We start from the raw sequence: 26,009 nt of genomic DNA, 5'->3' as shown, positions 1-26,009 counted from the left end.
GATATTTATTGAATTGATATCATTTATAAAATAACAGCATTATGTACAGTGTAAATAACTAATATAATAAGAAGTGTTTAAATTAAGATTTGTAGTTTTTTTTAATTGTTTAAATTATGGTTTAAAATGGTCGAAATTTTTCAAAGCGTTGTAATTCAACTAACAGAATAAAATAGAAGTTGTCGTATACATAGAAGCCTATAGTTACAACAACCTTATCTCTATTGCACTGTGGAGTATATGAAATATGAGGCCTACCCTTGAAATAACCTATACAGCGGTAACCCTTCTATAATAAATTCAAATTAAATACTTATAAGCGATAAATAAAGGTAACATAAAAATGATGAAAAATCTTGGGTGGTCACGCGATGCGAAGTTAGTCGGTCGTGACGCTAAGGTTGTGGCTTCTGGCGCTTTGTACCAAGGCTCGTACGATCTCTCTACGCGGACATGAGGAAACAGAGCGTTGTATAATAAACCGGCAACTGCCCCCTTTAAAATAAAACGTATTTAAATTTTAGCATAACATTAAACCGTAGACCTAAACTTTTTGGCAGTGAATAAAGCAATAACCAAGGCAGTCTAAGGCCCTGGGTTTGAACCCAGATGTTGTAATTCACAGAGATTACAGTCTACACTACTAAGAAAGCCAAGAAAAATAGAGTATCTTGTTCAAATTATAGCACAGTTACTTTTGTTTTTACCTGAAAGCCAGCGTTATGATCTACTGCCACTTCGCTATGTTCAAAATCACTTCGATCGTCTTCGTATTTATCAAATCTATCCGGACCACCTACCAAGGCTCCGTGCAAAATTATTGGATTCGCTTTTTTTGAGTTTGCAGCATTCCAAGAACAACTAAAAAAAATATTAACTAAATTATATAATTTTTAACGAAATGGAACTATATTGTATTTCGAAAAAAATAGGTATTTAATTTATTTGTAAAAACATTTAGTGGCAACACTGAAATTGAAAAAACACGTGCGCCGAAAGTTTATTTTTGTTTGCAATTTTTTTGTCAAGTTATTATTAAACAATAAGATTTTTGGCAGTTTGAAACTAAATTGCAGGGTTATTTTACTAGTGTTAGCACACTCGGCTTCCAGAGACTTTGGATCAGTCTTCACAGACCGGAAAATCTATCTTTACAGCGGTGGGTCAACATTTTTTTTTAAAGAACCATGGTGGGATTGGAAGTATCGCCCTTAAGTAAGGCGCTTTAAACGGTATGAACTCCTGCTGAGCCAACACTTAATCAGCAGCTTATAATTATAGAGCAAAAATAATTTTTAATATCCCAAACTGCTAAGGGCAACTTGAAACTGGGTCGGGGTAACTAATGTTACTCTTTGCTGAGGTCATTTAGTCGACCATTCCATATCAAGAGTACTTGTGGTTTTTGTCGCTTTAGACGTAAAATGGCGTCAAATTTACTTAAATTGAAGTTATTACCGATTAAAATATTCAAATTATATAACTTAACAAACAAAAATGAACTCACTGTTGTGGTCTAGGTGGACAGGAGCTCCCTCTGTGATGTGGTTTCTTTGGATAATTTCTACCAAAACCAACCACATAGCTCCTTCCAGTGTCGCCTAGCATATAGTGAATTTGTTTTTTTGCCCACAGGTAATTGATCTCCGGGTCGATGCCGCTATCAGAGGCCATCAAGCATACAAATGCAGCGTTTGCTAAACATGTGCATGTTAATAAGTTAAACAGGTAAGTCTGCTATACATATATATTTGTAATAGGCTTATCAATTCAATCAGTTAAAAAAATGGCTAAACTTTGTTTTTTTTGCTACCGATGTGCTGCAGCATATGGAGATACCATGTTCGATTACCAATGCTTGCAGCGATTGTATAGAGTGTCAATTTTTTATTTTTATCATTAAAAACTTGAACAACTTTTATTTTTGTTTTTGGTTATTTTAGACATACCTGAATAACGAAGTGGACTCCACTTATGCAAATACAGAAGACCTTTTCTCGTATAGTTAGTTTTGGGAGACCTCAATGCTGCACAGTAAGTTTTAATATCGTTTTGATAGCGGCGTGGATTTTCTGTAATCTAACAAATTATTTTATTATCTAAAACGCAAGGGCATTAATTGAATACCGAACATTAACCAATTGCAATAAGAAACAACAGTTTATACAACTTAAACGAAGGCCAACTTTTGTTTCTTTAACACAGTCTCGGTAAGCTTTGCCAGTTTCTCACAGTAATAATATTTTATACTGTCAGAATATTATTTGGTAAATGCTTTAAGAATAGAAGGAAGTTTATAATACTCTTAACATCTTATTCAATGACGTTTAGAAGTAGTAAAAGTCATTGTTAATTTTTTAGAATACCAAATAAACTACTTACTTGAGCCAGCAACATTTGAAGTCCTGGCCGTTTTTCGTCCCAAGAAAATCTCAAAGTTGGAGGTAAAGTAAACATGGCCCAGTTGTTATATCTCCCTTGTGCCTAAACACCAATTTATTTTTGTTAAAAAAATGTTTTAATAGCTATTGGTAATATATATTTTTATAGTGGTCAAAACACTTTCTACACAACATGAGGTCCTTGGTCCGATTCTCACTGCTCTCATGCTGTAGCGCCTTTAAGTAAGGCGCTATAAACGGTATAAACTCCTGCTGAGCCAATACTTAATCAGCAGCTGAATTATCAGGCAATTATGATCTATAATACTTTAAACTGCCAAAGGAAACTTAGAACTGGGTCGGGGTAACTGATGTTACTCTATGTTTAAGTCGTGCAGTCGACCTTCCCACATCAAGGATAAAAAGATATACAAAAAATACTTTAAATATAAGCTGTAAAAATCTTACGTCTTTGAGAAATTTCTCTTCTCCGGTTGCTCTATACATCCATGCAGCCATCCAGGTCAATTCATCCTTATCGTTTGTTGATTTGTAAAACACAGCGGCGTCTTTGATTGACAGGTGGTAGAGACGACGAAAGTTGGAGGCAAAAGTGTAAAGGTTGGCGGCGTGTTTAAGCAGTTGGTCAACGTACGGGGTAAATTCGCCTAAATTTAAAACGAAATTTGAGGTTTGTATTCAGGTTAATAAATTAAATATTCACTTTTTTTTAATGTAAAAGTTGTTCCTAATTTTTTTAGAGTTGACGGATGCTATTATACCAATACAATCATTCAATGGTAGTTTTTTAATACGATAAAATGTCAAAATTAACACAGTAAAATCAACATATCCACAAAAATTAGTCTGTGGATAAATAATTAAAAATAGGTAGTATCACTAACCATGTCAGGCTGTGTTAAATTTATCCTATAAATAAGGCTATTAAGTCGCCTTATTTTACTAAGGGTAAATCTGTTATTTAAATATAAAATTGCTATTTTTTCCACTTATGGTTTACTGGAATTTACCGTTTTCTGATCTTCTTATTGCAAGTGAAACGGCGGCCAGTGCAGCACAACTTTCACCTGCTAGATCTGACCCAGGTTGTCGTTTAGTTATTTTGTAAGCTGGTCTATTCGGTTTGATGTCTTCAGCACGGCCCCATTGTTCATGGTCCTGTTTGCCATTTCCAACCTAATATCAAATAAAGCATAATTTTTGTAACTATTATTACAATTTTTACTTAAAACAATTTTGATGTAGGCTTTTCTGTAGCCTATTGTTTACCTGTCCGTATAATACAAATGGTTCCACATGCGCTTTCATGATATAGTCAGCACCCCAACGTAGAGAATCCAGTGCATATTCTATTTCACCAGCAGCCTCGTAGGCTTCCCAGTACTCGATTACTCCCCAAGCCAACATTGTAAGACTAAATGCCATTGGATAACCGAATTTAACGTGGTCGCCAGCATCGTACCACCCCCCTTTAAAGTTTTTGTAAATAATGCATAGAGTTATTTCGTACTCCTTTTTTATTATTTTAAAATCCAGTGTTGTTTTTTTTTTGCTCTACAAATAACACATTATGTTAGTCGACGTTGTTTAACATTGGTTAAAGAACTAAAGCGTGGTTACAATACTTGACTTCATTACATGCGGTTCTTGGTTTGATCCCTACTGCTCTCATGCTGTAGCGCCTTTGAGTCAGGCGCTATTAATGGTGGACTCCTGCTTAATTATCAGGCAATTATAATCTATAATATTCCAAACTGCCAAAGGCAACTTAAGACTAAGTCGGGGTAACTGATGTTATTCTACGTTTAGGCCGTTAATTCGTCGTCCTCCTTCTCAAATCGAGGATGAATAAATATAAGAACTGAGCAACAACACATGAGGTCTCGGGTTAAATCTATCTGTGTGGTAAATCAGTTAAAGCATAATTTACCTGTTAAATCTTCACCCTTGTCTCCCCTGTCACTTAACGCTGAATCTCGTCTCCACGGGATACGGTTATTAGCTGGCAATTTCCCTGACCGCTGCGCATTGTAAAAAAGAATCGACTTGTGAAGCACCAACTCATAATCATATTTGGTTGTAACGTTTTCAACAGGCAACATTTTTTTTGGTGGTTTTGGCGTAACCTTAACCGGTTTTGTTGTTACATTTCTAGTCGAGGTCTTGACGTCTTTTATTACAGTTGCCGTGGTTTTAACAGTTATATTTTTTGCTGTAGACGTTATGTTTCCTGCTAGAATGTGTTTTATTGAATCGCTTGACTGGTCGATATAATTTGCATCGTTGTTTTGGTTGTTCTGTAAGTTTATAAGATTGTTTCTTTCGTTTTGATCCAACGTTGTTGAGATAATTGTCGTCGTTGTAGGCACTGTAATAGTGGGCCTATTAGTCTCCGTTAAACTGTAATAAATATTTTTGTTTTATATTTATTATTGATGTGAAAAGGCAAACTACGCAGACCTAAAATACAGAGTAATATTTTTTATCTCAAAAGCAGCCCTTACAAGTTGTGTATAATAACCTACTGAAAGGAGATTCCTGATTTTTAGCTTTTCACTTCTCGTTTTTAGGTTCTATAATTGCCTTACCAAAGGACGCTACGACATAGACTTTAATATAAGACTGCCTTGCTGCTTTTATACCAAGTCGCCTATACATTAGGTTAGGCTATACAACAATATTGGGGATAAATTTAACGTTAGTAAGTAGAAAAACAATATCTTAACGATCTAAAATTAAAAAAATTCCTGAACAAAAATATCACAATCTTATATTTACTTTTTATTATATGATTATATCTACCTGTCAAGCACGTAGATAATATCGGTCGTTGGTAAATTAGCGGGTGTGGCTAGGGTGGAGCCAAGCAAAGCTTTACTTCTGTAAATAATTTTTCCTTGAAAGCGAACGATCACCGGCGGTGGTTGAGGGTCGATTATACCGTTTGGAAAATAGCCTATAAAATCCAACTGAAAGTAAAAGAAGGGCTTAAAATTTTATGTGTGTTGTGACACAGTTTGTGGTATGTGTTTTGGTAAAGTTAAAATTTTGACGAGTTTTAATAAAGTACCATTCTGTGCGACCTAACATAGAGTAACATCAGTTACTCCAACCCAGTCTCGAGTTTCCTCTGGCAGTTTGAAAGATTATAATCACAAGGGCGCTACAGCATTTTACTTAAGGGCGTTACAGCATAGGAGCAGTGGGTATCGAACCCACGACCCCATGGTGTTGTAGCAAGTGTTTTTACCACTACATCACGCTGACGGTGAAAGCAAGATTAGGTAATATATTTTTTTAAAGTATATACATAAACAAATTATGTATTTTAAATTAGCAATGTTGGTAAAGTTGTACCGGTACAAAATACTATTTATAAAATTAAGAAAGGCTATATTTTAAAGGTCGCAACTTCGATTCGCTATAAAATCATACCACACTAGTCAATAAACATAAAACTTATTAATACCCAATATTGAACTTACTAATATTTTTTTTAAATATATAAAAAACAGTTTTATCACTTACCTCTAACGTACTACCGACTTTTAGTCTTTTATTATGATCCTTGTTAACAACTGTGAATTCGCTCTTTAACCTTCCGAGTCCTGCTGTAATATCTCCCGCCCAACACTGAAAATTTATCAAAAAATTAGATTTTTTTTGGAAAATTGAAATTTTGCTGTGTCATATATATAGAAATAAACGATTTTACCTCAAATCTTGTAAGGGGTTGATAATATGTAAATTTGACAATCCAACCATTTTCGTTTTTAGTTATAGGTATGTGTACCGAACCCTGTTTAAAAAATTCAGTATTTAAACTATTCACAGCAACCAGAAACTCGTTTAAAATACAACTTAACTAGTAAGGCATTGCTTTGTACTGATATATTTTCTTTTTTAGTCCTTTTAAAATGCGTAATATTGTAAGTTTTTTTATTGTTACTTTTCCTTGATGTGAGAAGGTCGACTTCACGACCTGAATATAGATTAATATCGGTTACCCCAGCCCAGTCATAGGTTTTCTTTGGCAGTGTTGGATACTATAGATTATAATATTGGCTTAGCGGGAGTTAATACTATTTATAGCGCCTTCCTACAACATCAGAGGAGTGGTGATCGAACCCAGGACCTCATGTAGTAAAACCAAGTGTTCTGATCACTACACCACGCTGCTAGTCAACTATACTGCTAAACCTTAAAAAATTTTTAACATACATACCCCCATACTATTATAACCAACCTAATAAACCCAATGAACGTATTATAATTTTGGGAAAATTAAATTAATTTTTAAATAATTTTACCTGGAAGGCTGTATTCCATGCATTTTGAACTCTGTAAATAGAATTTTCAACTTCCGCTTCTTGACCATTGACTTTATTACAAATATATAATAAGCATAATACGATTTTTAAGATAAACATTTTAATTTTTTATTTTTTGAAAACTTATTTTTATAGTCTTATACTTAGTTCATTCTTATTTTATGAATAATGGGTTTGAAAACCTAAAAAATAACATTGCTATAACTTAGCTTTTGAGACGATTTATATTTTACTTAATCCAAACTAAACTATTTAACTACTTGATATATGCACTATCAGTCATTACAGAAAATTTAAATAGGTTTTATAATTTATAAACTTTTTTGGATAAGTATTATGCCTTTATATCCTGTTCTGATTCATACATATCCAAACTAATTTAAACTGTATTCCAATACGGAAAAAACGTAAACTACTAAAGCAAAACAGCACACATACTTTTACACTAATTGTAATAGTTTTTATGTTATAAACACATAACATATTAAAATTAAAAACTGAAAATAACTTTACTGAAATGACAACACATCGGCCTGCGGGCATAACTTCTTGCGTTATCGGTGATTTCGAAAATTATTATGACGTCACAAACCGTGGTAGACAAACTGGTTAACCGGTCATTCGAAAATGAAATTGATTAAAAATTAAACAATAAATCAAAAATTGTTGCTCTATTTACATTTTTTTGTTTCAGAAATGTGGTATTTTGTATAGTTGGTTTCGATATGATGTCAATGGAAATTTTAAACTTGTATTTTTTCAACATTTTCTAAATTACACAAAATGTGAAAGCCAGTAAAAATAGAAGCATGTAGTTTATAAAAATCTACTTAAGTTTACTTGAATTTTAGATATTTTTATTATAAATCAAACAAAATTACACAATTTGTTAGCGTAAACTAACTTAAAAACTTTGAATAGTACTATTGGCCCTTTTGATTAGGAAACACAACCACATTAAAAAGCAGATTTTTTATTGCATCATATTTATTGAGATAGTCAAACAAAACAAAAAAAAAATAACAATAGAATATAATTAGTATTATTCTCATAACAAAATAGAAGCACAGTAAAAAAACAGATCTTAATTTTTTTAAAGATGGCAGCTGTAAATTTTAACTTGACTTTAGGAGATTTTAAAATATTAATTTAATATTTGTATGGCAAATTAACAATACAAAAATCTTTTGATATTTGTGCTTGGCGTAACTGGCAACATAATATTTAATTTAAAGTGTGAATTAATAACTTAAAAGTCTTATTTAAATAATAAAAGGACTCCCAATGTTAGCAATAAACACCATAGCAGGCCTTTTCTTGCACAAAGGCATATATCATGAAAGCGAAATACATTATTACGAAGATTACCCCAACGGCTCTATTTAACCTAGAATTAAAAAATAAATTTAATAATTGTTTGGTTAATACATTTTAACGTCTAAAAATGAATAAAAGTTCTACACTTGGCCTAACCTGTGAATAAGTAATAGTAGGGTCAAAAATAATGTATTTTGGCTATGTAAGTTTAAAGCATAAGTTCAACATTTTGAATTAAGAAAAAAAACGTAGAGTAGAAGAAATTAAACTTACCTAAACCGAACAAACAGGAACATTAACAAACAAAGGAAAAGAATAAGCAGAAGGATAAGCCCAAACTTAACATGGGGAACCATACGGATTGTAAGCGGGAGATTATCTAACAAACACTGCAACAAAAATCAATTTTAAAAAAACTAGAATTTTTTATAAAAGATGCAAAAATAAATCTTTAAAAACTAAATTTACACCAATTCCTATGGTACTTGTTAATTAGTAATCAGAAAGTTTTAAATAGCAACTATTATTACCAAGTGCAGATACCCATTAAAACTATATACACATTCTCCTTAAAGTTATTTGCATTACCAGCAAACTGTTTCAGTTTGCTAGTTGTTCTAGTGATTATTTGTTAAAACTTACGCTTTGAATGGGCGAGAGTAGTTCGACTGGCTGTGCTGTTATCATAGAGCTTATTAGAAACGGTAAACCAAGACCCAAGTTTATATCAAACACGTTAGAACCAATTGCATTTGAAACAGCCATGTCCCCAAATCCAGCTCTTGCCACTAAAACTGAACTTAGAGCATCCTGAAAAAGTAAAAACATTCTTTAGAATGTCAACTTGTCGTATGACAATTAAACACCGGCAGCGTGATGTAGTTGTAAAAACACTTGGCTTCACTACATAAGGCTTTGTGTTTAATTCCTACTGCTTTTATGCTGTAGTGCCCTTAAGTAAGTTGCTATAAAAGAAATAAACTTCTGCTGAGTCAACACAATCAGCAGCTTAATTATCGGGCAATTATAATCTATAATATCCCACAAACTGCCAAAGTAAACTTGAAACTGGGTCGAGATATCTGATGTTTCTCTATGTTTTCCGTGAAGTCGACCTTCCCACATCGAGAATATATAAATCAGAAAAAATCAAGTCAAGTCAACGTATAAGCCACTTACTGGCACACTGGTTCCAACTGCAATGACCACCAAGCCCATAGTGTAAGTGTCAATGCCCATGAGGCAACCGACTATTTCAACGACTTCTACCATCACATAACTTATACCCGCTATCCATAATATGCTCATAACGAACGACATCACATACCATTTCCTGAAAAGCAAACACAAAAATCTACTGTAAAAATAATGTTTAAAATACTTAAACGGCTCTATCATAAAAAAATGGTTGATGCACTTTATAATGCTGCATATGAGCGCTTAGTCTATTTTAAGGTTGGTTTTTGAAGTAGTATTTTGACTTCACTCTTACCTGTTATCTGGTTTTGAGCAGTCAGGTATAGTCCACGTGTAAGCACAAATCCAGGGAAAGGACATCACATAAACAAACAAAGCTCCCAAGTATTTTGCACTTGGCACACAATGACTCGAGTCAGGCCTGAAATAAATCGAACAAACAGTTAGTTAGAAAAACAAATTAAAAGTTAACCAAAGCAGTCTTCTGAATAAGATACAAGTTTATTTTATAAAATATATCCAATATTTGCAATTTTTTAATATGGATTTTAAAATTTATATTTTTTTAAACGAGTTAATACTTGGGTGGTGGAGCGTGTCGTATAGGTGGCAGGCATGGAAAAACGAGTAAAGTGTTTTCCTCTTCCTCTTCGTTTCCTCCATTCTCCTCTCCTCCTGGTAACAATAACATAGATTTATATTAAGCTTCAATACCATTTCAACTGATTTACCGTTTAATAAACTTAAAAAAATGCTACAACCACAATGGAATTTACAATCAATCATTAGCTCTAATATAAAGTAATTTTAAAGTAGTTCCGAACCTTCTGGACTTGCAGATGTTGATGGTCCAGCATCGGGATCCTTAACAAAATAACAAGTAATGTTAATAAAGTAAGAATATTGCAACCTTAACATTCACATTGGTTTATATCAAATCACTTACTCCTGGAGCACAGAGATCTATTTCAACCGACGGGTATTCCGTATATTTAGTGATCTCTTCTACGGAGGTTCCCACATTCTAAAATAAACAACGCTGGTTAAGAATTTTGTACAAATATAAAATGTGCTTTTGAAAAAAGTGCATTTAATATTACATTAAACATAGTCCCATTTAAACTGAGCATGTCAGCTCTATAAAATGTTTTTAAAAAAACAGCTAAGCCGTTATACAAGAAGCTTCTGTGTGGATTAGATATACAGTTAAGAAGTAGATGTGTTGGTAGACTTTATGTTACAGTATTTAATGTTGTTTTTAACAAGTAACTTAAGGTAAAACTTACAAGGCTGACTACGCTCATTTGTTTTTCGAAACCCAACGAACGAGTCGAAGTCCTTCGATTTGATTTTGAAAATTTACGCTTCCCAGTCAACCTATCTGTTCCTCCGTACCTTGAAAGAACATAAATATATTTTAAAAATAAAACAAAAGTTCAATCTTTAGAGGGCGTGATTGGGTCACATTTAAATATATAGAGTTCAAATTAACACCTAAAGAAAATAGTGATAATAACTTTAAGTCGAGGTAGGCAAGGTGCTGAAATGATAAGCTTGTGTATATATTGGTTAGACAATTTACAACCTTATATGAATTACGTAATAAATGTTACTTACAACGAATCTAACGACATTGAAGTACAAAATCTCGAGTATCGTTTCTTGGCATCTTCCTTAACGGAGCTGTAAGGCGGGGGCGGAGTTATACTCGACGATGCACTGCCACCACGTGACCACGGCGGGCATTTGTCCTCGTTTTTAATTTCAGGCAAATCCTCACTGCTCTCGGCAATAGGAAAACCAGATTCTAAGTAGTTCTCTGTGTTTGCGATTTCCTGGTACTCGTTTATACAGGATTGCGTTTGCGCGCATTCAGCGCATAATATTTCTTCTTGTGCTGGTTTAATAGACCCTGAAGTGGAAGGTTCTTTGTTAGATGTTCCGTTAGGTGAAAGGTTGACGTTCCCGTTTGAATTCTGATTGGCCTTACAGTTCCTGCAGCAGCAGCAACAACAACAGCAACATCGACACTTAGTCCCGCATACAATTTCACTAAAAACATATAGGTCAAATATATATAAAGAAATGTTAATAAATTAAATTGGGTTGTTTTTCTTAACGAAAGAAATTATTGGGTTTTTCGGTATGTATGTATGTATATATATGTATGCATTAATAAATAAGGCTACTGTTTATCTTAAAGTTAATCTGCTAATATCAAGCTAATCTGCTTATGGTTTGTCACAAAAGGTCACTTAAAGTGGTGACAACAAAAATTAACCGATATATAGTTGTTATTCAGTTAATTGGTTGATATAAAATGAAGGTTAACCAAACTTCAATGAAATTCATAAATGTCTGAGTAAGCAAATTTATAAATAACGCCAAGCAATTATAATATAATCAAAATTTAAATATTCTTGGCATATAATGCTTATAAGCACTTACGCTTTTTCGTTTGGTAGAATCCCATTTGCTTTTGTAGACTTTAGGGGAGCTTTGGAAGGTGAACTTATTTCCTAAAAACAAAATGTCATTTAGTTTTAATAAAACCATAATAAAATATGTTATCATAAATTTTACAATATACTTTCAAAAGACAATGACTCTTTTATAAAGCCTTTAAAGCCAGTGACTAGAAATTTTAAATGATAAAAATTACATTACCAGTTTTAACAATTTAAAACATGTTTACATATTTTTTTTAATATGATATCGTTACTTGGTTACCAAACTTATCTTCTTACCTTTATCTCGGTGACTTGGGGCTTTTCGTTTTCGACAACAGCAGTGGCCGTGTTATCTGTTTGTGGTTTTGGAGTTGTATCATTAACTGTATTATCGACATCAGGACCGTTTTCTAATGACGGTGACACTCTTCCACTGCTAATTTCTAAGCATGAACTAACACAAAATAACACAATTTTAAAACAGGATCTACGTGTTTTCAACAACATATTTTCAACAACATATTACTAAAATTACATTTAATAATAAGATTATTTAACAATTTGGGCGAAATTTTTCGTACAGAAGTTAACAAAAAATGTTTTTTTCAACAGCTTTTATTTATTTAACAATTAAAGCAAAGACGTATTAAGCATTTAAATAAATAAAAACCTAGATTTTTACCTATTATTTGAAACTTTATGAAAATTTATTAATGTGTGAAAATGTTTTAGTAGGAACAAAATAAATACAACTGAAATCTAATTTACCAGCACGGCCAGGACTTCATAAACTCCATAAGTTTGTAGTTAAACTTCATCGTAACAATGTAGGCCACGTATAAAAGAAGCAAAAGAAACGACTCCCACCAATAAAATGTGGCATCCCATGAAAACAATATAAAAACAAAAACCGAGAATCCGTAGAAAATGGAGTCTCTGATCAAGGGTCGCCAGTCAATTGTCAAAACCTTCAAAACATTAAATTAAACCATATTATATTTAAGCAGTTTTTTTCGTAACATCAGGTTTTGGTGCAAAGGGGTTCACTTGGTTTCTCTACATGAGGTCCTTGGTTTGACCCCCAGTGCTCTTGCCCTGTAGCACCCTTGAGTGGGGCGCTATAAATGGTATAAACTCCTGCCGAGTCAACACTTAAACAGCAGCTTAGTTGTCTCGCAATTATAATCTATAATATCCCAATCTGACAAAAGTAACTTGAGACTGGTCGGGGTAACTGATGTTACTCTAGGTATAGGTTGTAAAGTCGACCTTCCACATCGAGGATAAATAAATATTTAAAAGAGTTTAAGTCGTGCCAATGCCTTAATTAAAATAACATCCTTATTAGGGAATACGAAAGAGAGTTAAACAATGGTCAAACTTAAACGCTCAGCTGATGTTTATAAATAATTAAAAACTAGGTGAACAAAAATAGAGCAGAGTTAGTTAATTTAACAAGGTTATACGTCACTAAAGTCAAGAAAATCCAAAAGCAGATTGAATCGAAGTTAATTCGATACAAAGGCCGGCGTTTTTTGAAATCACCGTCCCGAATATGATTGTGACTTTTATTTTTGAATCGATCTCGCCGGCATGCCAAAAGAAATCGTTTAATAATTCACGACATGCAACTTGTTCAAGGCCGTTTCGTGTTTACAAAGTTTAAAATTAGAGAAAAAATCAGGTGACTTACGCGTCCGGCCAGAGCTGACGTCAAAGCAATAATTACCAGCAAATTGAACACGGCGGATCTAAAAAGAGAAGAGTTTAAAAAAAATTAAAAAAATAATTTTAAATATAAAATTTTTACCCGACGATTGTTCCCACGCCTACGTCACTTCCGCTTCCGACTCCGGCGATAGAGGTAAAGAGTTCGGGGGCGGATGACCCGGCAGCCATAAAAGTTGCTCCTGCAACATCTTCGCTCAGATTCAATCTTTCCGAGATCACCTCCAGAGATGGAACGAAGAAATCGTCGCATATAATTGCCAAAGCTAAAAAGCATATAAAATAATAACATTTAAAATAAAATCTATTAGCTAACAGAAAATGGTAGAATTGCAATTATTTCAATTAATAATGGGATAATAAATGACAAAATTGGAAAATTGATTTGTTTCTTAAATGGTAAAAAGGCAGAAAGTTTTAAAATACGATTTTGTAAGTCAACGGGCTTTACAATTGGTTTGTTACAGCCCACATCTGAAATTTTTTATTTTTTTCTAAAAATGGAGGTCTTGCCATATTAACGCACCAAACAAATGGCATAACTGCTAAAAGACAGAACGCATCTGTTGACTAATGACCTAGCCTTATAATTGGTGTTAATGTGTAAACCAATAGTTTAATGTTCAGTTATTAGCTTTTAAAATTTTAATAATATACCAACCTACGAAAAGAAAGAGAACGATGAAAATGTACAGAATTGCCCAAACTGCTGGCAAGCCCGAGTCCTTCTCTCGTTTACAGTCATCATGTTCGCTCTCGCTTTCAGCTAACTCCCCGTGCTCTGCTTCTTTGTCATGTGACTTGTTTTGTGGGACATCAGGCCTTGGCAAAACGCGATAATTTAAAATTGATGGCTTTGTTTTATATAAAAAGCAATAAATTATGGTCAATAAAAGGGATAAAAAAAACAGGCAAAAAAAGGTAATGGTAGCCCTGCACTAAGGCGAAAGAGTTAACCACGCAATTCAATTTACATAAAACATCAAACAACTATTACTTTGAAAAGCAAAACTTATATTTACCTTATTTGCACCTTACAATATGCTTTAGTGCGTTCGTACGTCGAGCCGTTGCCTAGCAACCCGGCCGAATTAAATTCATCAAAACTTCGGTCTTTTCCCCAAAAGTTTAAATCGACACCATTACCGGTAAAATCTTCGTTGCTGAAGTAATCAAAACCCGCCTTGCTGTCCAGTGGCTGCGCCCACGAATCGTCGACATTGGTCATTTCGTTGTTTAGGCCGTGAGGTCTAACTGTCTGCACATGTACGGCTCTTTTCAGTCTAGCCAAAGCATTTAAATGTAAGTAGAAGAAGCCAGACTCTTTTCTAGTACGAACCGAAACGGTTTTTGGTTCGTATTTTAGTTGTACATCTTTTGTTTGCAATTTAAAAGTATCGTAAGTGTCTTTTTCTTGCTTATGGCTATTTGCAAGTTTACTATTTGATTGTATATTGTAAATTGAAGATATTATTACAAAAATAACACATAAAAATGCAAAAAGAGTAGCAGCATATATGGCAACAGCTACCACATTTTTTCTTGCTTTTCGCCTTGCCGATTTATAATTTAAAGTATTCGCTGGCAGCTGGATGTATTGAAACGACATAGTTTTGTTAAAATAGCTAAACAACCAGCATTCTATATATCCTAGCAACACTTTTTAAAATTATTGATATTTCTTTAAATAAATCTATGAGAAAACAACAGAATGCCACTTTAAACAATTAAAAAAATTTTGCAGTCAAAGTGTACAACGCTAAATTCTAAACTGTAATTAGATATGAATCACATGTAATTAAATTAAACAAAACAACTACAGTGCACTTTCTGCTTATAATTGCAATTTAACATGCCAAGATCAATAAGTGACAAGATCTTTAAATTTATTATAAAATTTTAAACTTCTATGCCCAAAATCTATCGGTATCTTGGCTACATGCCATTATGCTTACGTTTAAAATTACTTGTTATAAATTAGTCTAAAGTTGTTATAAATTAGTCTAAAACATACTTAAAATTTATATATGTTTTATATAAATCTATACTAATCGCTATCGTATAAAACTTTACAAGGCTATAACTACATCACCAATGCTAAAACTACTATTACCTTCTTGTTTAATTGTTTGCTATTTGAATTTAGTTAAAAATAAACTGCATATTTTCAAATAAAAAAACAAGTGCTTCTCAACTATTAAAACTTTGACTAACAGACTTAACTTGGTTGGCTAAGCTTTTTAACTAAACCAAAATAAAATACAGCAGAACTCCAAAAATCGAATCAATTAATGTAAGGCAGTGCTCGCAGATGCCGTGTTTGTTAATTTTTAAGTAACTCGCCTATTAGGTATAGGCTTAAAACTGTAGGCTGACGCGACAATCCTAACCTGGCAAAAGTTTATGGATTAAGCATATGTCAATTTTCTGCTCCGCTGCGCTATATACCACCGTTAAAAGCTTTTTTAAATGTTATACATAGATTAAATGTCGATTAGGTCGCCGTAAAAAGTTATTGTATGGTTGAATTTAATTCTAACAATTGGAAAGAAAATCTATGTTTAAAAAAATGAACAAAAGAAAAAAGAAAGCCCTTGCATAAAGCCTTAATTGCTGTTATTATATTATGCTAAAGGTAAGAAAAAGGTTTTAATTATTAAACGTAATAATATACTATGAAATAAATAATTAAGGCATTATGTAATAAAAAATGTGGTTTTAATATAAATAGTTTAAAATTGTTTTTATTTTAAATTTTAATTAAACAAAATTATTGTATTTTTAGGTAATACCATTATTTTTGTATATTTTTTGATTTTTAAATCTTTCTTTTGAGATTAAACAAATGGCACTTCTAGTAAAGTGAGAAAATAATCAGTAAGAACAATTAAAAAACAATATACAACAAGAATTTAATTCCCTTTCTCAACGCGCAAAAACCCTTTGTTTAAAATTGATTTAATTTTCTTAACAACAATTAGTAAATACTTGTTGTATTAATTTTAAAGTGACATTTTTTCGTTATTTTTTTAATTTTTTTGTTATCATTTATTAAAATAACCAATGCTGATACTGATGTCAAAAAAGAAATCTGTTTAATTAGAGTTGGAAATATTTGGTGACAAAAATAAATTTAATTAATTTTCCAAATAAAAATTTTTTAAATATATAGGATATAATATACATGCATTTGAATTTAGATTTTTTTATGGCATGGTCACCATAATAGGTAATTAAATCTGCAAAATAAGTTTTTTTAAGCGATTAACAATTTTATTTGTGGTAGTCAGAAAACTTGCATTACTACATGAGGCCGTAAATTCGATTCCCACTGCTTTCATGCTGTAGCGCCCTGGAGTAAGGCGCTTTAAACAGTATGAACTTCTGATGAGCCAGCACTTAATCAGCAGCGTAATTATCGGACAATTTTATTCTATAATATTCCAAACTGCCAAAGGCAACTCGAGACTGGGTCAGAGTAACTGATGTTACTCTATTTTTGAAGTCGCGCATTCGACCTTCCCACATCGAAAGTGCAGATATATAAAAAAAGTTGATTTTAAAATGCTACCGAATAATGGCCGCAAAAACTTAGGCTATAAACATGAGCACACGGCTTTCTGTTGGACATTGAAACTGCCATTTTACGACTTGGAGATATTGTAGTGTTACGTTGCCCTTTTGTTAAAGGTACATGCTTGTCTATTTTGCTAGTTGCAATCGCCCATAGGTTAGTACTTTTCTCGACCTTTAGTGGAAATTTTCGAACGTAGCTTCCGTTATTGTCGAACAACAATACACTGTTTGTGACGTCATCGACAACCAAAATGTTGTCGGATTCGTCGCAGCACAAACCTTGCGGCATCATCGACCCTTTACCGCTCCTAGTGTCGATACCGGTTGTGTCAAATTTGGAGATAAACCGACCGGTAGTTGGTTCGTAAACCTACAAACAAGACAAAGTTGCTTTTTTAGGTAAAGTTATGGTTATTTGGTTTTAGTACAAAAAAGTTTGATTTAAAACACAATATGGCCCCATATCATCATTAAGATTTATGAATTTAGCCTCACCACCTGTTATAAGTAATATCCCTCAAAAATTAACTCATTTACTCTCATTTTTTAAATAACCAAAAAACTAGTTACATTTTTTGAACAAAATTTAAAAGATATTTTGTTAAATATAAAAAATTTATGTTTCAATAAAAGTAAAGTATGTTGTTATTTTTGATAAAATATTAGTTGACATTTTTGATAAAAGATTCATTTACTTTGTTTTAAACATACCAATATAAACTATAAGCCCTGAGTGGCTACCACAACAACAAAAAATTATAACCTTAATGCATTGCGACTTTCGATCAGCGATGAAAACATTTGATTTTGAATCCGAAGTTATAAACCAGGGCACTCTTAAATCATGATTTCTAAAAAAAGCAAAAAACTTTAAAAAAAATTAACAAAATAAATACCTTGAAAATTGACCCTTCTAATTACTTGAAATATTTTGTAAAAACAGTTTTTTTAATTATAAGAGATAAAATAATTGTTTACCTGACTAGTATTCGTTGACTTTGCTTTAAAGGATTGACTTCTAGAATCTCAGGTTTTGTTCCAAATTGTGACGTCATTTTTCCACTTTTGGGGTCCCATAAAGTAACACATCTCCCACTAACCCCAGTCATACACGTGGTTGCTAAAAGACCATTCTAAATTTTTATTTAAAATTCATTCAGTAGGATTAAAACTAATTACATTTATGTATAAAAAAATAACCCTTTTTCTAATTGCCAACAATGTAAAACGGTCAACTTAGAGTCCAATAACAATGAAAATCTAATTTTAAGTAATATTCGCATTTTTTGATAACATTTTAAATTTGAATACTTTTAAAGAAGTCACGTGACTGCAATATTTGACGTTGGAGTGACTGAAGTGCGAAACCATGCGGCCATCAATCGTCCACAACGACACCCCGTCCCCAGTACAAATAGCCACACTGTCATCAGTATTTTCAATCGATGTTATTCCATACAAAAATATTGACTTACCAACATCTAAAATAAAATGGGAATTATTATTTTATTATAGTGCTACGATAAACGTTGAAAAATTTAAGGTCCCTTCTTCCAAATTTAGTTACTTACTCTCATTAAGTCTTGCAAAAATAATTGATTTGTTGACGATAATAATATTTCACAAGGTAACTAGTATAAAAAAAACAATTGAGACAAAACCAGGATAAAGAAAGAAGTAACCAGTCGATCAATACTCGAAATATTTTTTTTTTTTGGAACAAATTAATATTTACAAAAAAATTATAACAATATTTATTTGTCTACCTTGAGAAGGAAATGAAGTTTTAACAATTCCTTTTTCGTCAAAAACTGTAATTCGTCCATACGGAAAATCAACAGTTCCAACCTCTGAAGTAACTAGAAAGTTAGATTGGGGCAGGTAAGTTAGATCTGGAATGGTACGAAGCGCAAATCCCTAAAAAATAATATTATTATTCCTATGCCAGTGCAGCTCATACCTATATTCTAAATTTAACTTTAACTTATCATTTTCACACCAATTAAATTGAACATGCAATAAGCCTGCTTTTTACATCATATTTTTCGTCCAAAATTTCTCTTAAATTTCTACGTTTGCATTTCCCATTGCTTGATAATTCTGGTTTCTTGCAGCCTAAGCAATACTTTAAAGAAGGATTCACATTTCTGTACTTTAATTCAGCCCTTTTGTGCACAGAAACCTCTTGGTCCGTGTTTTTAACTACCATTTTACAAAAATGATATCAAAAAGACGCTGAAGCTTTGTTGCTTGTGTCTGTGCTGCAATATGATACGTGGTCTTTACAGTCATCTAAGTTCTTTTTTGACAATATTTTCACGTCGTTTTGATAATTACATTTTAGCCAAATTACGTTAAAGTGCATTTATAAATATGTATTAGGTATTTTAGTTGCAATTTTAACTTATTTAGCAGGGAATTTATCACTAAACTGTTGAATGTCGAAACATGGTTGCAACACTAACGATATTGCGCGCCACACTTGCTGATTTATACATTTTTTTAACAATACTGATATTTTTTAGGATTTTATTTGGTGTACAAAATAAATTGGGATATTTATCAAAATTTCACTTCTAAATTTTGTTATTATAATTTTTTAAAAAAATATTCCGTGTTTTCCTCACGAGTTATTCCGCATTATTTCGCCTTTTTCTTTATCCGCATTTTTGGTTTTGTGAGTCAAGTTAAATTTTCAGTTGAGTGAAGTATTAAAACGTCTTTTAAATGTCTTGTTTTAAAGCTAAAAGTTTATAAATTTAAATAAGTCCCTCATGGAATCTGTTTATTCCGAAGAAAACATACTCGGGACCGAGTTTTTGGATTTCGATCATTTCGAGCGGTATTTGGAAATCTACGAGAAAGTAAGCATGTGCAAGTTTTACAAAGCCGACTCGAGGACGATCGAGCGAGCAAACAAAGCTGTCGTTTCGTCCAACCACCCTCTGTACCCCAAAAAACATAAATACGCCTACATAAGATACAAATGTAAACATGGGGGAACGCACAGGTCAAGGTCAAGCGGTAAACGTCCCAACACGAGAACCTATCGAATCGGTTGCCCGTGTTTTTTACTTCTGAAATCAGATCGTCAGACGCAAAAGCTGCTAATAACATCATGTAGTACACAACATAACCACCCAATTTCATCACATATATTTCAAATGTACTCACAATCAAAGAAAAATAAAACAAACACAGTTATTAAAAGCGTTTCAGTTCCTTTGGTTACTGTTGAGTTGGAACAAGATGATATTGATACTGATAACATTCTAGAACTTGAATCGACTTCATTGAATCACATTTCACTTCCACAAGACTCGTTTTTTAAAAATCAAAATCTAAACAAAGAATTCTCGAATGATTTAGATTTAACTAGGTTAGAGTGGAATGACGACGAACTGTTTTGTTCAAGTCTCGTCGATAATTTAAAAATTGTCCCGCTCGACAAAAAATATAATGCAAAAATGGACATTTTAAAAATTATCCAATCATATTGTTCACAGCAGACTTAGAATACCAAAAAATTAAAATAAATTTTTAATATTTTTGTATCTCTTAATAATTCTTTTATGTAGGATGTTTAGCCTACTTTTTGACACTTTTTATTTATTTTTAAGTTTCGTTTATTCAAGTTAAGGTAAAGTATCAACATTAAAAATTGTGTATGTATATATATTTATTTTCTTGGGATATTGTTCCAGCAATTGTTTAAATATTAAGAGTTTACAATTTATATATAACTTTTCATTTTAAACTTAAATAAGTTTTGATTTTTGTTTCATTTTTTGCCGCAAGATTTAATTTATACTTTCTCTTTTTCAAGGTTTAGGGTCAAAAATTAAATATTAAAAAATGTCTGCCGACCCCGAATTTACATCAGAAAACGTCGAGCGAGCTTTATACCAACTCTATTATGACCCCTCAGTAAGCTCAAAAGACGCTGCTCAAAGTTGGCTTACGAAAGCTCAACGCTCGAACGAAGCATGGCAATTTGCTTGGCAACTTTTGGAACCAGACAAGGCTACTGAGGTGCAATATTTTGGGGCGAGTTCGCTAATAAGTAAAATCGGAGGATCGTGGAATGATATACCAAGTGATGAAGTTATGGTCTTGAGGGATAAACTGTTCGAGTTGCTTTTAAATTTTTGTTTGAATCCCGAAAAACGAATTGTTTTGACTCGGATTTGTGTGGCGCTGTCGTCATTTGTCATTAATTGTGCTGTACATAGTTTATGGCAATCGGCTGTTGTTGATATCATCGAAAAACTTAATGATGACTTGGAAACAAAGCTATCTGAAACACAAAGGTGCATAGCTCTTCTTGAAATCCTAACAGTTTTGCCGGAGGAATATCAAACCGCACGACTGGAAAATCACAAAAAAGGACTTTTTATGCATGTCCTAAAATCGGGCCTTAGTCAAGTTTTATCTTTACTGAGTAATATTTTTGTAACTCCATCACTTAAAACTGCTCAAGGCAAAGTAATTCGATGTCTGTCAAGCTGGATTGCACTTGGTTTACCCCTTTCTGATTGCACAGAACTTTTAGTGTATGTTCTTGACTGCGTTGCGCAACCAGATTTGTTTGAAAATAGCGTCGAATGTATGCTGAACACTTTTTGTTCACCTAGTATTTACGCATACCCAAATACCATTAAAAAACTCGTGCCAATGGTGTTAAACCTAAGACCAATGTTGCTACAGGCAATTAAAGATGAAGACGCCGAAATGGTATTGGGTCTTACTAAACTTGTGTGTAGCCTTTCTGAAAATCAAGCCAAGCTTATTCTAGACACTTTTTCTGATCCACAATACGGACTTGGTTTGATACACATGGTTTTAGATTGCCTATGCCCATCACTCCAATACCCAACTGATGAAAGCTCCAGCCCCATTTCGTTTACATTTTGGTGTTCACTTCAAGATGAACTACAATCCAAATCCTCGCAAGAAAGTATCATGTTGACGCAGCATCTACACCCTTACTTCTATCAACTATTGGACACTCTTTTACAAAAAGCAAGCTATCCAATGGATAATTCTCATAATCAGTGGACAGCTGATGAGAAAGAACAGCATCGTATTTACAGAATTGATATCTCAGATACTCTAATGTATGTTATCGAATTATTAGGAATTGGCGTGTTAATGTTTATTTTTAACAAGCTCAAAACATGTCTTCAAGAGTCTTTAAACAGCCAAGAAAAGCCTTGGCAGGATGTTGAAACCTGTTTATTTGGTATTTATTCCATTGTAGAAACACTCACAGAGTATGACACAGAAGTACCCTGTATTAATGAGCTAGTTAAAATGTTGCCAAATATTGAGGTCAATTCACTTCAATTAGCGGACACTCTTTTATACACAATTGGAACTCTGACAGAGTGGCTTAACCAAAATCCAGGTGACCTTCAATTGGTGATGTCTATAGTCTTACCCTGTCTTCACAACAGTGATCTATCCTTGTCAACAGTTTTAACCTTGAGAAGGTTAACAAGAGAATGCTCTGAGCATATGGTGCCGTATGCTCCTACTCTTATGCAAGAGATATCTACCGTTCTTGTACGAGGTGTGTTGAAAAATAACGAAGAAGCTTGGCTTATGCACTCAGCTGGACACATCTTGTCTTCAATTTCACAAGATGAATGTCTAAAACACCTTCAAAATTTACTTGTACTCCAAATACACCAACTTGAAGCACTGTCAAAAGACCCGCCTTCGGCTCCCAACAAAGCCAGCATCATTCATATTTTAGAACTTCTCACCAACTTATTTTGTACACTCGATCGGCGGAAAAGGGAAGAGGGAGGCGAGGTTGTTGTTAATGAAATCCAAGAAGAACAACCAGGGATGATGATCCTTCAGCAGTTGACACCTATTTTTAAAGACATTTTAAATCACTGGGTCATAGACCCAAGCATTGTCGAAACACTGTGTAATCTGTACGACAAAACAATTCGAAGTCTTGTCGCCGACTTCTTACCTCTAGTGCCTTCTTTATGTGAAATGCTTTGTGCTGTGTACCAGGCATATCCACATGCTTGTGTTCTTGATTTGTCCCAGCAGATAGTTCTTGTTTTTGGTTCCGATGTGCAATTGGCGTCCCCTATTTTTTCACTTCTTCAAATCGAAATCCAAGTCACTGCGAAGTTATTCAATTCCGGAATAGTTCAAGACCATCCTGACATTGCGCAAAGCTTTTTGAAATTATTATCGCATACTTTTCGCAAGCAAATCGCTCTGTTCAAAAACAACAGCGAGCTTATAAACATAAACGACATCTTTCAATGCGGGCTCTTAACTCTTCAAATGTCTGACTCTGAATCCATAAAATCGGCTGCAAGTTTTTTTGTTGATATTATTGCCCGCCATAGCTCTTTTAGTACATTGTCAAATGTCATCGAATCGTCCTCTAAAGAATTACTAAAAATTGTACTCCTTTCTATTGGAGGAGCGGCACCCAGAACCACTATGGACAATTTAGCCGATATTTTGTTCGAAATTGGTGCCATAAATACTGGAAAGTTAGGTCAGGACATAACAGAACTTTTAAGCTTGCAAGATTTTCCCTGTGCAACTGTGTCCTCTGCTAAGAAATCAGTTTTTGTGAGCCAATTGCTGAAAGTAGTCAAACAAAAACGAAAACTGAGAGATACTGTGAAAGAATTTAGCCTGATATGTAGAGGATTACATGGTACTGATTACGCTAATTCTTGATTTTAAGTTACACATTGTTTATCTTTATACCAACAAAGCAGTATACATTCTTTGTTATTTTTTAAAATCTTGAACCATGTGTTTATTATAAAATAAATCAAGACTATATACCTTTATATCTAACATTTATTAGCTTAATTTACCCAACTCAACCTTTTCATTTTTTTTTTTTTTTAAATATTAAAATTTGACATTAGATGAATGTTTTGTTTTTGTTAAACTTGCCATAGTTGTTTTAATTTTAGGCCTATTTAATTAATGAAATTTAGAAGACAAAATATAATTTTTCTAATGTCTAAGTTATTAGTTGTTGATGTTATTGTAGTTATTTTGAATCACATTTTTTGTATTTTATTGACCTGAGTACTTTTTAGGTAATAATAATAAAGATAAACTAGTGCAATTTTGTTAAAAAATTTTAAATTCTGTAATTTAGCAGCTAAGCTTTAGTGAATAACAATAAACTATATCCAAAATATTATATGTCATTCTGAAATCTTATTTATATGTTTTATTTTTTACTATATACAACAATATATTTACAATATTATGTTAATTCATGTAATCTACATAACGGTATTATTTAAGCTTAGAGCACTGACAATATCTTTATCCTTGCCAGTTCCTTCAATAAAAGCGTCCAATGTAATACCACCGTATTCGTCCTTAAAAAAATAAAACAAAAATATTAGTTTGAGAAGCTGTAACTACCGTAACCTCTTAAGACAGCAGTTGATTTTTTTATAGCTCACGAGGAAGTAAGTAAATTGTAGTATTTACCATAATAAGAATGGTAGTATTTACCTTAGGTACAAGTAAATTTTAAGACCATGGTTAGTAAATTATGACATAAGTTATAATTACTATCAACCAACACTTGTTTTTAATAACATAGTTAACTTACTGTCTGTACTAAATCGAAGAGTTTTTCTGTTCGCTTAGAAGATGAATCTTCGTCCTCCGGCAAGGGCACGTGGTCAGCCTTTAAATAATATGATTATTTTCAAGGATTTTAGGCAGCATAAAGATTAGTTAAAGAACAACGCAATTATTTTTACACTTACGATCATTGTAAAAATCGAGTCATCAATTAAATGAAGCTCATTTTTCGTGATTTTACCATCGTGATCTATATCTCTAAGGTGGAAAGCCCCTTGAAATATACATTAAATATAGATGTGTGTTTATGCTGTATTGTCAATAGATTAATTTGTACAATGGGTTACCAAAAGATATTCTATAACTAATAAGCATAATGGGATTAGGTATCATACTCACATCGTTGTTTGTCTTGCACTGTACCACGTGACAGGGTACTCATGTATTTTAGGAAATTTTCAAAGTCAAGCGAAGCATCTTCGCCAACATCAAGCGAATTAAAAACAAATCTAAACAAATAAAAACCCATTAAAAATATAGTCGTGAGTTCGATTTCAAATGTTGTTTTTATTCCGTTTGGCCATTTTCGAAATCAAGAGTAAAATTGGAGTATAGTTAAATGATTGTTAATACATTTATACAAATTATAGCTTCCGTGTTAAAAAAAAAATTCTTTTTAACACGTTAGTTCAACACAAGTGCAACATCTAATAAGTTTAAGAGGAAGTAATGTTTAAATTTATAAGTATTTTTTTTCGGAAAATGCTATCAACACCAATTTGGGAAATGTTCTATTTTACAGACTACGTTGTAGGTTAAAATAAGTTTACGCAAAAAAAAACAATTGGCATGTCAATGTTGAAAAAAGGATCAATAATAAACTATGAAAACATTTCGGACTAAGCCTAGGTAATAAAGTTACTCTTTTACCTAGAAAAATTTTCCGCATTTCCACGAGGAAAAAACTCTTCACAGATTTTTTGGTAATGAAGAATGGTAAATTTTCCGCTAGGACAATCGGAGACAAAGCTTTCGTGCCATTGCTCTACTTCTTTCTCTGTAACTAATAAAAATTATATTTAGGCTTACTATTTTTTTAATTTTGCAGTTATACATTTTATGTTTAAGATCTTTTGGTGCTTACATTTAGTTTCGTTGCTTAAGCGCTTTACTTCTTCATCTGGTAACTTGTTACTTTGAGAATTACCCATTGTGTCGTAAATGTACTTATTCACAAAACAGCTACGGCGTAAATTGGGAGTGGCAATGTAAATATTAAAAAATGGAGTTTTTAGTAAAATTAATAGAAGAAAGATCAGATAGGAAAGGGAAGTTATGATGTATTTTGTGAAATCCGATACTTACGACTGTTTATTGTTTAGTATAGGCATAAAAGATTGTAAATTACT

At 32.7% G+C, this 26,009-nt stretch overlaps 5 protein-coding genes across 5 annotated transcripts; 2 read left to right on the top strand and 3 right to left on the bottom strand.

Annotated features, from left to right (window-relative positions):
* LOC145741358 (uncharacterized) lies at window positions 1-6,909 on the bottom strand. Its single transcript, XM_082558938.1, has 13 exons — window positions 6,713-6,909; window positions 6,118-6,201; window positions 5,931-6,035; window positions 5,205-5,371; window positions 4,333-4,802; window positions 3,672-3,871; window positions 3,413-3,578; window positions 2,850-3,049; window positions 2,383-2,484; window positions 1,950-2,079; window positions 1,508-1,697; window positions 708-861; window positions 1-495 (listed from the first exon to the last, which is right to left on the bottom strand). Exons 1-13 carry the CDS (start codon window positions 6,830-6,832, stop codon window positions 301-303), a joined length of 2,283 nt encoding a protein of 760 aa, XP_082415064.1. The 5' UTR covers window positions 6,833-6,909; the 3' UTR covers window positions 1-300.
* Window positions 6,910-16,504: 9,595 nt separating this feature from the next.
* LOC145743242 (uncharacterized) lies at window positions 16,505-19,215 on the bottom strand. The gene is made up of 6 exons (XM_082561161.1): window positions 19,037-19,215; window positions 18,768-18,918; window positions 18,313-18,482; window positions 17,980-18,134; window positions 17,765-17,852; window positions 16,505-17,371 (listed from the first exon to the last, which is right to left on the bottom strand). Exons 1-6 carry the CDS (start codon window positions 19,208-19,210, stop codon window positions 16,985-16,987), a joined length of 1,125 nt encoding a protein of 374 aa, XP_082417287.1. The 5' UTR covers window positions 19,211-19,215; the 3' UTR covers window positions 16,505-16,984.
* Window positions 19,216-19,695: 480 nt separating this feature from the next.
* LOC145743120 (uncharacterized) lies at window positions 19,696-20,700 on the top strand. Its single transcript, XM_082561019.1, has one exon. The coding sequence runs from the start codon at window positions 19,776-19,778 to the stop codon at window positions 20,514-20,516; it is 741 nt and encodes a 246-aa protein (XP_082417145.1). The 5' UTR covers window positions 19,696-19,775; the 3' UTR covers window positions 20,517-20,700.
* A 133-nt stretch (window positions 20,701-20,833) lies between these two features.
* On the top strand, window positions 20,834-23,960 carry LOC145741962 (importin-13-like). The gene has a single exon (XM_082559668.1). The coding sequence runs from the start codon at window positions 20,857-20,859 to the stop codon at window positions 23,719-23,721; it is 2,865 nt and encodes a 954-aa protein (XP_082415794.1). The 5' UTR covers window positions 20,834-20,856; the 3' UTR covers window positions 23,722-23,960.
* Window positions 23,961-24,239: 279 nt separating this feature from the next.
* Window positions 24,240-25,843, bottom strand: LOC145743471 (neuronal calcium sensor 1-like). Its single transcript, XM_082561435.1, has 6 exons — window positions 25,745-25,843; window positions 25,531-25,663; window positions 25,000-25,109; window positions 24,786-24,874; window positions 24,626-24,703; window positions 24,240-24,386 (listed from the first exon to the last, which is right to left on the bottom strand). Exons 1-6 carry the CDS (start codon window positions 25,809-25,811, stop codon window positions 24,288-24,290), a joined length of 576 nt encoding a protein of 191 aa, XP_082417561.1. The 5' UTR covers window positions 25,812-25,843; the 3' UTR covers window positions 24,240-24,287.
* Between the last annotated feature and the right edge of the window lie 166 nt (window positions 25,844-26,009).

This window comes from Corella eumyota, chromosome 2 (genome assembly GCF_963082875.1).
Source record: "Corella eumyota chromosome 2, kaCorEumy4.1, whole genome shotgun sequence".
NCBI lineage: Eukaryota > Metazoa > Chordata > Ascidiacea > Phlebobranchia > Corellidae > Corella > Corella eumyota.
Note: the sequence above shows the minus strand (reverse complement) of the source record. Positions and strands in the feature narration are given on the sequence as shown.

Coding starts and splice junctions, on each gene's coding strand:
- LOC145743120 (XM_082561019.1), top strand. CDS start 19,776: ATGGAATCTGTTTATTCCGAAGAAAACATACTCGGGACCGAGTTTTTG.
- LOC145743242 (XM_082561161.1), bottom strand. CDS start 19,210: ATGGTAGTTAAAAACACGGACCAAGAGGTTTCTGTGCACAAAAGGGCT. Junction 18,135..18,312: donor GTCACGTGACTTCTTTAAAA/GTATTCAAATTT, acceptor ATAAAAATTTAG/AATGGTCTTTTAGCAACCAC. Junction 17,372..17,764: donor GAAAGTCGCAATGCATTAAG/GTTATAATTTTT, acceptor TCTTGTTTGTAG/GTTTACGAACCAACTACCGG.
- LOC145741962 (XM_082559668.1), top strand. CDS start 20,857: ATGTCTGCCGACCCCGAATTTACATCAGAAAACGTCGAGCGAGCTTTA.
- LOC145743471 (XM_082561435.1), bottom strand. CDS start 25,811: ATGGGTAATTCTCAAAGTAACAAGTTACCAGATGAAGAAGTAAAGCGC. Junction 24,875..24,999: donor AGTGCAAGACAAACAACGAT/GTGAGTATGATA, acceptor GTATATTTCAAG/GGGCTTTCCACCTTAGAGAT. Junction 24,387..24,625: donor TCTTCGATTTAGTACAGACA/GTAAGTTAACTA, acceptor TATTTTTTTAAG/GACGAATACGGTGGTATTAC.
- LOC145741358 (XM_082558938.1), bottom strand. CDS start 6,832: ATGTTTATCTTAAAAATCGTATTATGCTTATTATATATTTGTAATAAA. Junction 5,372..5,930: donor AAGTCGGTAGTACGTTAGAG/GTAAGTGATAAA, acceptor TTTTACTTTCAG/TTGGATTTTATAGGCTATTT. Junction 3,872..4,332: donor CAAGGGTGAAGATTTAACAG/GTAAATTATGCT, acceptor AAAACTTTAAAG/GGGGGTGGTACGATGCTGGC.